At 34.6% G+C, this 13,795-nt stretch overlaps 1 protein-coding gene across 1 annotated transcript; it reads right to left on the bottom strand.

The window, feature by feature from the left end:
• Positions 1-10,104: 10,104 nt before the first annotated feature.
• Positions 10,105-10,611, bottom strand: LOC124246104 (protein tyrosine phosphatase type IVA 1-like). The gene has a single exon (XM_046674051.1). It carries the CDS (start codon positions 10,606-10,608, stop codon positions 10,105-10,107), a length of 504 nt encoding a protein of 167 aa, XP_046530007.1. The 5' UTR covers positions 10,609-10,611.
• Between the last annotated feature and the right edge of the window lie 3,184 nt (positions 10,612-13,795).

Here is a 13,795-nt window from a genome sequence, read left to right as displayed (position 1 = left end):
AATATGGGCACGGATGTTAGCTCAGGGCCAGTCTTGCTCAGAAAAAAGAGGAGGATTCGCAGCAAATGTTAGCTCAGGGTTAACCTTCCTCAAAAAATACATAAATAAAGGAAGCCAGAGAGCTCCCCGAACCCTTCTGTTATGTGAAGACACAGAGAAAAGATAGCCATCTATGAACCAGGAAGCAGGTTCTCACTAGACAATGAATTTCCCAGTGCCTTGATCTTGGACTTTCTAGGCTCCAGAACCATAAGGAAAAAAAATTTCTGTTGTTTATAAGCTACCTAGTCTATAATATTCTATTATAGCAGCTCAAGTGGACTAAGACAGAGTTGTTCATAGTATCGTTTGATTATCTCTTTTGATGTCTTTTGGATTTGTAAAGATGCTCCCATCTTAATGGCTTATAGTTATTCTGTCTTATTTCTTCATTTTTCTGATTAGCTCTCTGAGACAGTCAACTGATTTTGGTTTAATTCATTGTCACCCATTGTATACTACTTTTTTCTTCTGTTTTGGGGTTTAGTGTTCTTCCAATGTTCTATTTTCATTATTATTTCATTATCACCTTAACTATCAGTATAATTCATTATCATTGAAATGTTATCTAATATATATTGTAATTTTGTTTTTGGCCTATGGGTAATATTAAATTAAATGTATTTCAAACACAGTGGGGATTACTTATATTTGTATATTGATAGCTAAGACAGCTATATATCGATAAAAGAAGCTCTGTATGTTTTCATTTCCTCGAGATGCACTAAGATTTACTTCATGATCCAGCATATGTCCACCTTTTATAAGATTTCAACGCATGCTTGAGAATATTGTGTACTCTGCAATTTCTCTTCAAATCAATAAATAAATGAAAGAAAACCTAATTTTAAAAATGGACAGGGGCCAGCCCCATGGCTGAGTGGTTAAGTTCGAGCGCTCCACTTCGGCAGCCTATGGTTTCACTGGTTTAAATCCTGGGCTCAGACTTGGCACCGCTCATCAAGCCGTGCTGAGGTAGCATCCCACATGCCACAATTGGAAGGACCCACAACTAAAAATATACAACTATGTACCCGGGGGCTTTGGGAAGAAAAAGGAAAAAATAAAATTAAAAAAATAGACAAAAAACTTCACAAAAGAAGAGGCCCAAAAAGCCAATAAGTGTATAAAGTTTCTAAATATCATTATTCTTTGGAGAAATACAGATTGAAATCATAGTGGAATACTTCTAAACACCTAAAGATCTATCTGAATGTCATGTATTGTCAAGAAAGTGATGGATTTTGTATCATTCCATTGCATTAAAGTTTCCACTGTTTCTATTAAAATAACCATTTTCTGTCTAATCAATGCTCCTTTCTATGTATCTATCCTACCCAGACTTTGTAGGAATTTCTTATCAATTTTTAATATTGTCTGCCATTGTCTCTTCAAATATTTCTTTTGGCCTAATATTTCTTTTTCTACTTCTGGGACTCCAATTAAAATAATGTTGGAAGTTCTTAATAACCTATTTATTTTACCTTTACTCTCTTCTCTGTGTCTTTTCTTTTTTTGTCTCTTCAAGGTTATTCCAGTTCTGTTTAGTTTTAGGATTTCTATTCAGTTCATTTTAAATAAAATCTACTTTGTTACTTTTATGTGGCTTCTAGTTCTTTGCTAGAGAAGAGAATCAACTCTATCTATTTTTAAAGGAAACAGATTAATTACACAGTATTAAATATATTACTGAAAAATTGACTAGGCTGACAAACACAAAATGGCTGAACCTCAAAGCCACGAATAGAAGCGAACCCCGAAACAGACTTCTGAACCTGCCAAGATTAGGCATGCAGAGTTAGGAAGCTGTCTGTCAAATTGGGAATCTGCAACTCCAGCTGTCTGTCACTTCTCAAACCACATTCCCTCTGCTGTAATCTGAAATCCATTGCTACAGCTGCTGATTCCAGAACTCTGCTGTGTCTGCCATAATTTAAACCAGTAGTTCTTAACCACTTTGTTCTCAGTATCTTTTTATACTAAAAAATTTCAAGATACTAATAAGATATTTTGTTTATATGGGTTATATCTATTATTATTGACATAAAAATGAAAACTGAGAATTGTATAAATATTTATTTAATAAAAAATAGCAATAATAAATCTACTATGTGTTAACATGAGTAAAATATGTTTACTAAAAATAACTATATTTTCAATAAAGATGCCAAGATCATTCAATAGGGAAAGAACAGACTTTTAAACAAATGTTGCTGGGACAATACACAAAAAGCAACACACAAAAAATGAAGTTACACCCTTAACTCAAATAATATAAAAAATTAATTGAAAATAAATCAATGACTTAAGTGTAAAAGTCAAAACTAGGAAACTCATAGAAGTAAACATATGAGCAAATCTTTGTAATCTTGGATTTGGCAATGGATTGTTAGATATGATATCAAAAGCAAAAGCATCAAAACAAAAAAATAGATAAATTGAACTTCATAAAAATTAAAAACATCAAAGGACATTATAAAGAGCATGAAAAGACAACCTACAGAATGGAAGAAAATGTTTGGATGTCATATATCTGATAAGGGATTTGTACCTAGGACATAAGTTGCCATTTGTGACAATGATATCAACCCTGATATCAGTTTCCCCACAATAAACCTAGCATATATGAGGTTAAAAACAAAACGATCATTCCCTGCTTACTCCCTGGCTTCCTGGCTCCAGAATCTACTATCCTTCTTGGAGGCAGACACCACCAAGGACAAGCACCTGGATTATCTCCTCTCCGCAAAGAGATACAGGCTGGTGGGAAAGCTGCTGACCAGGAAGGTCATGGGCTCCCTCCTCTCTGCAAATAGTCTGAAGGCCAAAGACAGGCTGGTGCGAAAGCTCCCCCTCCCCTACCTAAAACCCCAAATAAAAACTCTTCCTTTTAGCTTTTCAGGGAGTTTGGGATTTCAGCATTAGCTGTCCTCTCTCCTTGCTCAGCACTGTGCAATAATAAAGTTCCTACTTTCTTCCACTACCCCCGGTGTCAGAGATTGGCTTGCTGTGCAATGGGTGAGCGAATTCACTTCAGGTTCGGTATCAACAACATGGATAAACCTAGACCTTTCAGGTTCCTGGGCCCAATTCCAACATGTGTGTGTGGAAGCTTTCCCACACCAATAAGAAATTCTTGGACACCAGCAACATGTCCAACAAGAATTCAACTCAATTCTAACACTCTACGTGGAGACAGCATCATGTTTCACAAGTAAAGTGCTCAGTCCCACAAGAATGGTTTCCTCACCAACATACACTTCAGAGACTAGTGCAAGCCCAGGTTGTTACCTGTGCTTCTGACCTACTGGCTACATATTGAAGGTCCCCACGACCCCTCCTTCCTTGAATGTGATTAATTTGCTAAAGCAGCTCACAGAACTCTAGAGACATTTTACTTACTAGGTTATTGGTGTATTATAAAAGGATCTAACTCAGGATCAGCCAGATGTTAGAGATACATAGGGCAAGGTATGGGGGAAGGGTGCAGAGCTTCCATGTCCTCTCCAGCATCCCACTCTCCCCAAATCTTCTCATGCTCACCAACCCAGAAGCTCTTGGGCACCCCACCATTTTGGATTTTTATGCAGGCTTCATTACATAGGCATGCTTGATTAAATCATTAACCATTGGCGATTGAACTTAATCGCCAGCCCCTCTCTCTGGGGATGGAGGTGGGACTGGAACTTTGAACCCTCTAATTAGGTAGTTGGCTACACAAAAGACATCTCTATTGCTCTCATCACTTAGGTATTCCAAGGGTTTTAGGAGTTCTGTGCCAGAAACAGAGATGAAGACCAAATATATATTTCTTATATATATATTAATCAGAATATTGCACTAGAGGACTTTATGCTAAGTGAAATAAGCCAGACACTGAAAGGCAAATACTGTTTGATCTCACTTATATGTAGAATCTAAAAAACTAAAACTAATAGAAGCAGAAAGTAGAATGGTGGTTGCCAAGGGCCGGGGGTGGGGGAAATGGGTAGATGCTGGTAAAGGGTATGAACTTTCAATTATAAGATGCATACATGCTGGGGATCTAATACAGCATGGTGATTATAGTTAATAATACTGTATTGTATACTTGAAATCTGATAAGAGAGGAAATATTGTGTTCTCACTGCACACACAAAAGGTAATTTATGTTAGGTGATGGATGTGTTAATTAACTTGATTGTGGTAATCTTTTCACAATGTAAATGTATATTAAATCATCACGTTGTACACCTTAAAAATAATGTTGAACAATCTAAATATATATAATTTCTATTTGTCGATTGTACCTCAATAAAGCCGGAAAAAACAAAAATAAAGATAAGACTTCTCAAGTAAAAAATAATCTGTAAGTAAAATTTTTAAAAAAACTTGACAATAATAAAAAGATAAATAACCCAAATTAAAAATGAGCAAAGAATCTGAATAGACATTTCCCCAAAGAAGATGTTCAAATGGCCAATAAACACATAAAAAGATGCTCGATGTCATTAGTCCTCAGAAAATGCAAATCAAAACTCCAGTGAGACACTTCACACCCAGTAGAATGACTACAATCAAAAAGTCAGATAATAACAAGAATTGGTGAGGATGTAGAGAAGCCGACATCCTCATTCTCTGCTAGTGGTAATGCAAAATGCTTTGGAAAGCAGTTTGACAATTCCTCAAAAAGTTAAACATAGAGTTACCACTTGACTCAGCAATTTCACTCCTAGGTTTATACTCAAGAGAAATGAAAATATATGTCCACACAAAAACTTGCACCTGATGTTCATAGCATCATTATTCATAATAGCCAAAAGGTAAAAACAACCCAATGTTTGTCAACTGATGAATAGACAAACAAAATATGGCATACATATTTTACAATGAAGTAGTATTTGGCTGTAAAATGGAATAGAGTACCGAAACATGCTACAACATGAACAAACCTTGAAAACATTAGGCTAAGTGAAAAAAGCCAGTCACAAAGACCACATATTATGAGTCCATTTATATGAAAGATCTAGAACAGGCAAATATATAGAGATAGAAGTAGAATAGGATTGCTTAGGGCTGGAGGACTAAGGAGTGACAGCTAAAGAGTATAGATTTTCTTTTTGAGGTGATAAAAATGTTCTAAAATGTATTGCGGTAATGGTTGTACAGTTCTGTGAATATACTAAAAACCATTGACTTGTACACATTAAATGGGTGAGTTGTTTGATATGTGAATTATATTTAAATACAGCTATTAGAATAAAATAATCCTTAAGAAAAGCTGAGAGCCTAAAAGGAGGGATATGCATCAACTGCATTAATTTGAATTTAATATGATGGCTTCTCTGGGCTTTATGTTAACTCCCGCTTTGATTAGCAAGTGCTTTGTGATATTTAACCCAAAAGGCAAATAAAACATTCACTATAGATATACAGGCAGGCTGACTTGTCCTTTACAGACAGGGCCATCTTAATTTATGCAAAACCCAGACCATAAAACATTAAATAGTTTCACAATAATGATGCTGACATGTTCTCCTTCTGTTTAAGTATTGGGTAATCACAATAATAGGCAACTGATATTGCATGGTACAACCATTATCTTTGCTCATTTAATCATTACAACCATGTTTTCCGTAAAGCAAACTGTAAAAAATACCAAGAAACTTGTTAATTTTACATATGACAATTTCTATAAATTGATAGCTCTACAGAAATTTCATTTAATTTTTCCTCAGGAAGAACTATATCCAGTCCTGCAATTATACTATACACCAATATGAAGAGGCACTAACATATTCATATTTTGGCAATCAGTAAAACAAAGATCAATTTAGTAAGCACCAACATGGAAACAAATAGGCCCTTTATAGCTGTTAATAAAGAAAGATAATTGCTGGCTTTGATCACAGCATTTAAATTTGCCAAAGAAGTAGCAGGACAGTTTATGTTCCTCAAGGTGATGCTTTCTGTGAGGTATTTTCAAGCTCTACAGGTCACATATTATAAACAGGCAATCCTTGTGTAGTTAAAAACCAAAACATTGAACTTGTCTTTGTGTTACTTCACATTATATACATATAAAATGCTGGAATAAAACTGTCTATCAGTATAAACAGAGACCACCACGATGTTATGACTTGGCAAAAATGTTTTAAGCAGGTGAGTGGTGTGTGGGTGTGTGTGTACTCGCGAGTGCACGTGTGCACGAGAGAGAGACAGAAATACAAGCAGACAGAGTGAGAGAATTATCTGCTCCAAATTTGCTGATACTTGCAAATAATCTTAAACATAATAGGGTTATATCAAGATGAAATAATAGCCAATGACTCAATCAGAAAAGTATACAAATTCCTGAAGATAAAATTGAAGAGATTAAATTTTATTTTCATTTTAATTAAATATAATTATTTTCTAAAATACTAATATATCAGAAAAAGAATACATAACTCCAGGATCCATCATCTTACTTTTTGTATTTTTAATAGCAAGGCTCATGTGGTGTACTTGTATTTACACAAGTACAATTGTTGTAGAAGGAAAAATGGAAGTATTTTTAATTAGAGAATATTTTTGTTACATAATTTTGATCGTATTTGGAGAGTTAGGTATCATGGAGAAAAATACACGATCATAAAATTTTTCAAAACTTAAAATATACTTGTAATTCTTCAAATAATAAATTTATCATCGTAGCTTCTACAGTTAAACCATTGTCACATCTTTGTAGCTTACAAAATAACCTCTGCTTGGAGCAAACACTACAATTTTGATATGTCTACCAAAAGAGAAAACACTTTAATGAAATGTGGTTTAAAAGTACTTGTTTTCAACTTCCTATGGAACACAAGTTCAAACTCAAACTCACAAATACACACAAACGCAAACACTGAGCCAAATATATGAAATATATATTTTTTCTTAGATATTTATTTCTGGATGAGATGATGTGTCAATGATTTTCGCTATATGTGTAACTTTCTCTTTTTTTATAATTCAGAATGGAATATTACCTGCCTTTGAAATGTGACCTAAACATAAACTTTTAGGGAAATATTTTGGAAGAATAACATAGGTTATACAGGTTGACGCAATTCTGGAAACTTGGATAGTTTATATTCAGAAGGAAACATGAATTTGGAATATCAGAAAAAGACCAAACAATTTTAGGGCAGACATGAACCCAAGATATTTAAGGAAAAGAGAAAATAATTTAATTAGAGAAATCTTAAAGCATATAAAATGCCCAGTTATAGCCTACGAATAATGTTTAATACCGAATTAGATTAGAAATTCTATGAGTTATTCTTAAAAGAATTGTTCATAGATTGTGTTGTTAAAATAGCTTATGAATTGTTTTCAGTAAGTCAGCTAGGTGCATCATGACAAAAATTTAAATACAATAAACTCTTATGACCCACATTTTGGACCAGTTTTTCATTGTATTGGTGTCAATTTGTAGTCTTGATATCAACTTAGATGACAAAAATAACATTTATGATATGTCTATAATTTACCACCATCAGAATTGATTGGGAATGATTACTGCATTACATTGCATACTTGCCCTCAAAAAGGAAGATATGTTAGCATTTTTCAGAGTTTTGTCAATCATATTATACTATTGGGAAAAGGTGTCACTTTGGATTCAGGTTGAAAAAGGAGGGGAAAATACTGAAAAACAAAATTTTGCACCAGGAACTAGTGTGTTTAGTTCTGTTAAATTATATGTAGGTAGATTAACTATCACAGTGTATTCTAAATTCAAATAAGGAAAGTAATACATCAGTCTTCAGATACTACGGTTTGTCAAGCTCCTGTCTTTAGATTTGGTCCTGATGTTAAAACACAAACAAAACTAAAACCTGTTTACCATAGTATGTCACAAAATGTGAAATTCTTCAGTCCAGACTTTACACTGGATTATGTTCACTTATGTTGATAACAATTATAGGTTATTGCTTTCAAGTGTCTAAATTAGTTTATTTCAATGAAGTTGATTACTCTGTATCGGATACTGTGTGAAGTGTTTTTATACAATGAAAACTGAGACATGATCCTTATCCTGTAGCAAACAATTTCAAATACATTCAAATAAATTCAAACTTTGTATGAAAGCATACTAAATCTTGCATTCATTACATTACAGTAATAATGAAGTACAATTAATTCCTCAAATATTCTGGAGTTTTCAGCCTGTCCACAAATTATTATTTCTGTGTTTCACACTTATTTTTCCAGCTACTGAAAAGCTAACTGTACTAGTTAGCTGTCGCCACAATAATGCTGTATAATAAAATATTTCAATTTCTCAGTGGCTTAGGATTTGGCTGGTCGAGGCTTGGCTTAGCTGGTACTCAGTGGTTCAAGTGGACTTGGCTACAGGTAGTACCAAGCTTATCTATTTCCTGCGTATCATTCTGCAGCCCAAGCTAAAGGGGCAGTGGAAAACTAGGGCATTTTTTTTTTCTCATGGAGATAGCAGAAGTCCCAAGAGGGCCAAGCCAACCTGTGATCAAACAAACATTTCAAGCCTTTGCTCATATCACCTTAGCTAACATTCCATTGGCCAAATCAAGACATATGGCCACATATGAATTCAAAAAGCAAGGAAATATACTTTCACAAATGTGAAGCCCTGGCAATAGGATGGGAGAGTATTTTTATTAAAGGGGAGTGAGGAATGAGACCAAAAATTCAATGTACCACATCATCCATTCTTGCTATTGTCCTCTTCTGTGAACATTGTCTGACCACACTCTTTCTCCCATAAGCAGTGACGTCCAAGTTTCACCTCTGGGCACCTGAGGTTGTTTATACCTATCTACCTATCCCTGGACTTGCATTTTCATAAAGTTGTATTAATGCTTTACAAGATTGTTACCTTGTGAAGGCCATTCTACTATTGTATCCTCCTTTGGAGTTCCAGAGTATTTCTCTGAGCCCAGAGTTTAGAAAGTATTCAATGCACAATATTTCAACTGGCAAAATGAGATCTTTATTTTTTTACAAAAAACCACACGTATTTCTTCATTAAAAGGTATTTCATTAACTCCCCTACTAATGTTGGTAGCAACATCATTTGAAACTGCTTTACAGAAAATTATTATGAATTTTGACATTTATTTGAAACAAAATATGTGTAATACTAATTTAATTATTACTCTTCTCCCTATTACAATAAATAAATAAAATGTTAACTAATTTCCAGCACCAATAATAGTTGGCAAATAACTTTTAATAGGTATAGAACAAAGCATTATAGGATTTCATGAATATTTATTATAAGACCTGCAGCTATAATCAGAAAGTATTTCAACGTTTTAAAAACATTTACTGAATTTAAAAAACATTTGGAAATATTTTACTAAAAATATTTAATAGCCCCCCCTCCCCCCCAGTTTTTCCTCAGGCTCTCTCTGTTAAATTGCACCCCAAAGTGCAAACTTCAAATTAATTATAGTTCTTTTTCATCAGGAAACTTTAAAGACAGGTGCTTCTGTGCAACAGAGATTGAACTGTTAAACAGAGTTTTGTGTGTGTGATTTTTCAAAATGGAAGTTTTTGTAACAGCACAAAAATTAAATTTATAGACACAAAAATCACCAACGACTACAAATCCAGCAAAATTAATGGTTGTATAAACCCTACTATATATCAGTTTGAATGTGGAAGATATAAAGTGAGCAGGTGATCATACAGGCCCTACTTTCAATGTTTGAAATGACTGAAGGAATAAACCACCTAAGGACAGTATGACACTAAACGTTTAAAACTATTGTGCTGGGTATTTTGGCACCATATTACTCTAAATTTCTTATATATTGACAAGATACAATTAATACAAATGAAAAACACATTTTAAATATTGAAGAGCTGGAATCTTTTACTAAATGTCAAAATAATATCAGAGAGAGGGCTCCAATTCTGGCAAGCTTGTGGCTTGCTGAAACTGTTTTTCAATGTTGCTACGGAAGTTTCATTAGACGTAGTATTCCCCAAGCCTCCGTAATGGCTAATATAAAAAAAAAAAGTAAGGTTCTGTCTTAAGTTTCATTTCCAAGTCCGTAGCATCAGAGTGCCCTTTTACTGAACGAAACAGTTGCATCTGGAGTTTCTGAGGCGAAAGCACATTGTAGGACGGTACTTCTCCAAATACAAAAGTTGCTTGCTGTTAAAAGCTCCACGTCGCTTTTGTCTTATGAATTGCACCGCATCTTCAGATTTCATTCCACCTTCAATTAATGCTATGGCAACCAGCACTGGAGCTCTCCCAAGACCTGCTGCACAGTGAACCGCAATACAAGAACCAGGATCTTGGCGAAATTTCTGCTTTATAAGTTTTAACCACTTCTCTACAATGTGCCTGGGTGGTGGTGCACCATCATCAAAAGGCCAGTCCAGAACCTGGATGCCTTCTTTTTCCAAAATGGCCGTGCTGTAAGTTGCTTCACACACTCTTACTATGATGGTAACTCCGTTCCTCTTAAGTTCCTGTAAGAATTTGTTTAAGGAGGCATTGGTTGGACTGTGCGCAATAAGAAATCTCATATTCCTGTACGCAATCTCTACAGGAGCAGGACGGTTCATCCCAGTGATGTTGATGTAATTAAGTATTTAAAAAATGCAGAAAGAATATAAAGGAACTGAAGTCTACTTCAAAATACTCCAGTTGAAATTTTCAGTGAGTTGAATATGAAATTACAAGTAATAGGGAATTAAATTAACCTTCAAATAAAACGTATCACTGTTTCGGCACAGTAGCACTGAGTCAATAGAAAATCAGTGCACTCAGCTTTACTCCATTCAAATCAGAATTCTTACAAAATGTCGTGCCGCTCAGTTCAGCTCTTCACTGTCCAGGTTTATTTGTTTTTATGGAAACATCTTAGGTATTAACAACTTTCTAGAATTCACTAGTCTGCGTAGAGGTTGGACTGGTCCTGGCAGTAATGCCTACTCACCTTTAGAAAGTCCACAAATGCTTGACGAAGAACCCCGGAGAACTGAGGGCTATTCACTCCTTGACGAAGGTGGCATAATCAGACAGCCGGTTCGCAAACAGAAGTGACGTTACCCAGCGCACAGCTCAGGGGAAAGCTCACCACTGAGCAGATCTATTGGCACCTGAGTCCAAAACGCTCCTTCACTAGCCTACATCACAAACCCTCCCTTTCTCCCTTTCTGCGCAAAGGACACCGGGAGAACCAGGCCATCCTTCAGGATCAGGGGATTCCCCGTCAAGTGCTGCCTAGGAGGGGCGGGGCAGAGGTAAAGCGTAGCCTGGAGCGTCACAAAGGGGACGTGGCTGCCCACATGCCAGAGCTATTTTCTTTTCATATGGTAATTTTGGTAAATTAGTTTACACATCTTCCCTCACAGTGTCAGATTAGACGACCATTAAATGTCAGTTCTCTTTCTTCATATAAACAACAAACAAAAGGCAATGTTAGAGGTTTCCCTGAATTGAAATAATTTAACAATAGAATAATTGATTGAGATACCGATTATTCCTTTGGCTCAGCTGTTAGGTGGTCCTGGGCTCCAGGCTGACTTGGAAATCATTCAGTTTTTTCCTCCATTTGCCGCAAAACTGATGTGTTTATATCCAGCCTCTACAGGAATTTCAAATAAATTTCCCCACATACAAGCATGATTTGGTTTCTAAGACTTAATAAAAAGTATTTTAAAAAAAGAAAAGAATGAGAATATCAGTCAGTCTAAGGGGGATCTAAACCTCATCATCCCAATGGACTTAAAATTCGTAAGATATTTACTCCTATCCAGGATAAGGAGGAAGCTTGAGTGGAACTGAGAAAGGGATTGTGGAGTGAATTAGAGCAACTGACTCCCTCTATCCTGGAGTGGGGATTGGGTAAGAGAATTCAAATGACCACTGTATTTTCTGAGAAATCTAAAGGTTCAAAGGGACTCTTTCCACCACTTAAACTACAGGGGGTGAGATTGAAATTAGTGTGGAAAAAGATTGTGGAAAGGGAGTATATGATGTATGTATGCGTATAATGATATCATACGTATCTTCTCTGGGTACATAAGAAAAATAATGTATGTCTATATGACTATATTCCTATTCTTTATTCAAGCACATGGTGAGGAAACAGGGCATGTGTAATTCAAAATTACACCATACTTGCCATAACACAGTATGGTTAACTTCTTTAATTCACTGAGTTATTGGAAAATTGCAAATCGCTTGACTTATATGCCTAGGAACAACTATATGTATGTATGCATATATATACACACACGTGCATACACAAACATGAATTACTTTTGTTACATTATGTGTATCATAAATGAATTCTGCATCTGCAAACATATATACTACGTATTTCCTTCTCTGAGATGACATAACCAAATTAGCTATAATTAAAAGTAGACTACCTAAGAAGCCATTTTTGTATTTACTTAAATTTTCTCTGTAAACATATTCCTTTTCCCTTTCCAGACATTTTAAGTAAAAATCTAGAAGAAAAAATCTTTTCAAGATTCTCATTTTGTTAATTTATTTTGTAAAAATATGTCTGTTGTCAGAGCACATGCAACCCCTGAACTTCTGACTAAAACTCCACGAAATAAGAACAAATATATGCATTTTAAAATAGTATATTTATAACATCCCATAAAAATTAAAATGTGTCCTTAATGGATGTGTATAAAAACAGACCATGGGATATTTCTGCATTAATTCAATATACATTTATTAAGGCTCTCCCATAGGCCAGACATATAAATATTGGTAAAATCGCGACCTGGTCCATAGAAGCTTGTTATCTACAGGAGAGATACACATATATAAAACTAAATTAAAAAATGAAAGACACTATACCCATAATAAGAACAAGCTGAATTCAGTGGAGGACATGAATAAATCTGCCTGGCGTATGAAACAGGATGCTAGAAGAAGGCTTCTCAGACAAAGTGACATTTACTCATTCATACATTAATCTTGCACCATTTTAACCACAGTATGTCTCTACAATAGCTGTATACTACATAGGTCTTTATGAAGGTAAAACGCCCACCAAAAAAACCTGACAGCAAACAATCAATGGAGAAATAAGGCAAGATTAGTAAAGAATGAAATACATGAAAGTTGGATTGAAACATAACTAGGAAGAAGTTGGAAAAATAAAATGGTTAGCTCAATACCTGCTCTTTGATGGCCTGGAAAAGAAAAGAAAGCTGGAAGACTTCTGAAATCAAATACACCATGCCACATATAAAGTTTCATCAGGCAAACTACTTAGTGATGAATAAAAAAGTCAATTACACTTAAAAGAAATTCTGACACCTATTCAAGGGATTTTTAAAGAGGAAAAAAATGGATTATTTATGTAAGATATATTAAATATGAGAGAAATTATAAAATATACCATACTTGGCAAAGATAACTATAAACCCAGTAGAAATTACATTTTTGAATTTTGAGTTATTTTGATATTTTATTTTAGTTTTGGTTCATGAGGAATAAAAGGTCACGCTGTCTTACCAAATAAAAAGTTAAGAAAAGCGTAAGGCTGAATGAATATTTTTTTCCTTCTTCTGCATATCTAGAATATTTTATAAATTGCTAGATATTTTAGACATTAGAAAATGATAATTTTTCACATAAATTATTAAGGCCGAAACTAATTTTTAATTTAAGTTTTTTTATTTGTAAAACACGTTACGAAATAAATAGTATTCATTGGATGTGATCTAAAATTTTTATTCTCAATTCCTTTCTTTAAACTTACAAACACTTAAAAAGTTC

The sequence above is a fragment of the Equus quagga genome, chromosome 10 (genome assembly GCF_021613505.1).
Source record: "Equus quagga isolate Etosha38 chromosome 10, UCLA_HA_Equagga_1.0, whole genome shotgun sequence".
NCBI lineage: Eukaryota > Metazoa > Chordata > Mammalia > Perissodactyla > Equidae > Equus > Equus quagga.
The sequence above is the reverse complement of the archived record's forward strand: the minus strand, read 5'-3'. Positions and strand labels throughout refer to the sequence as shown.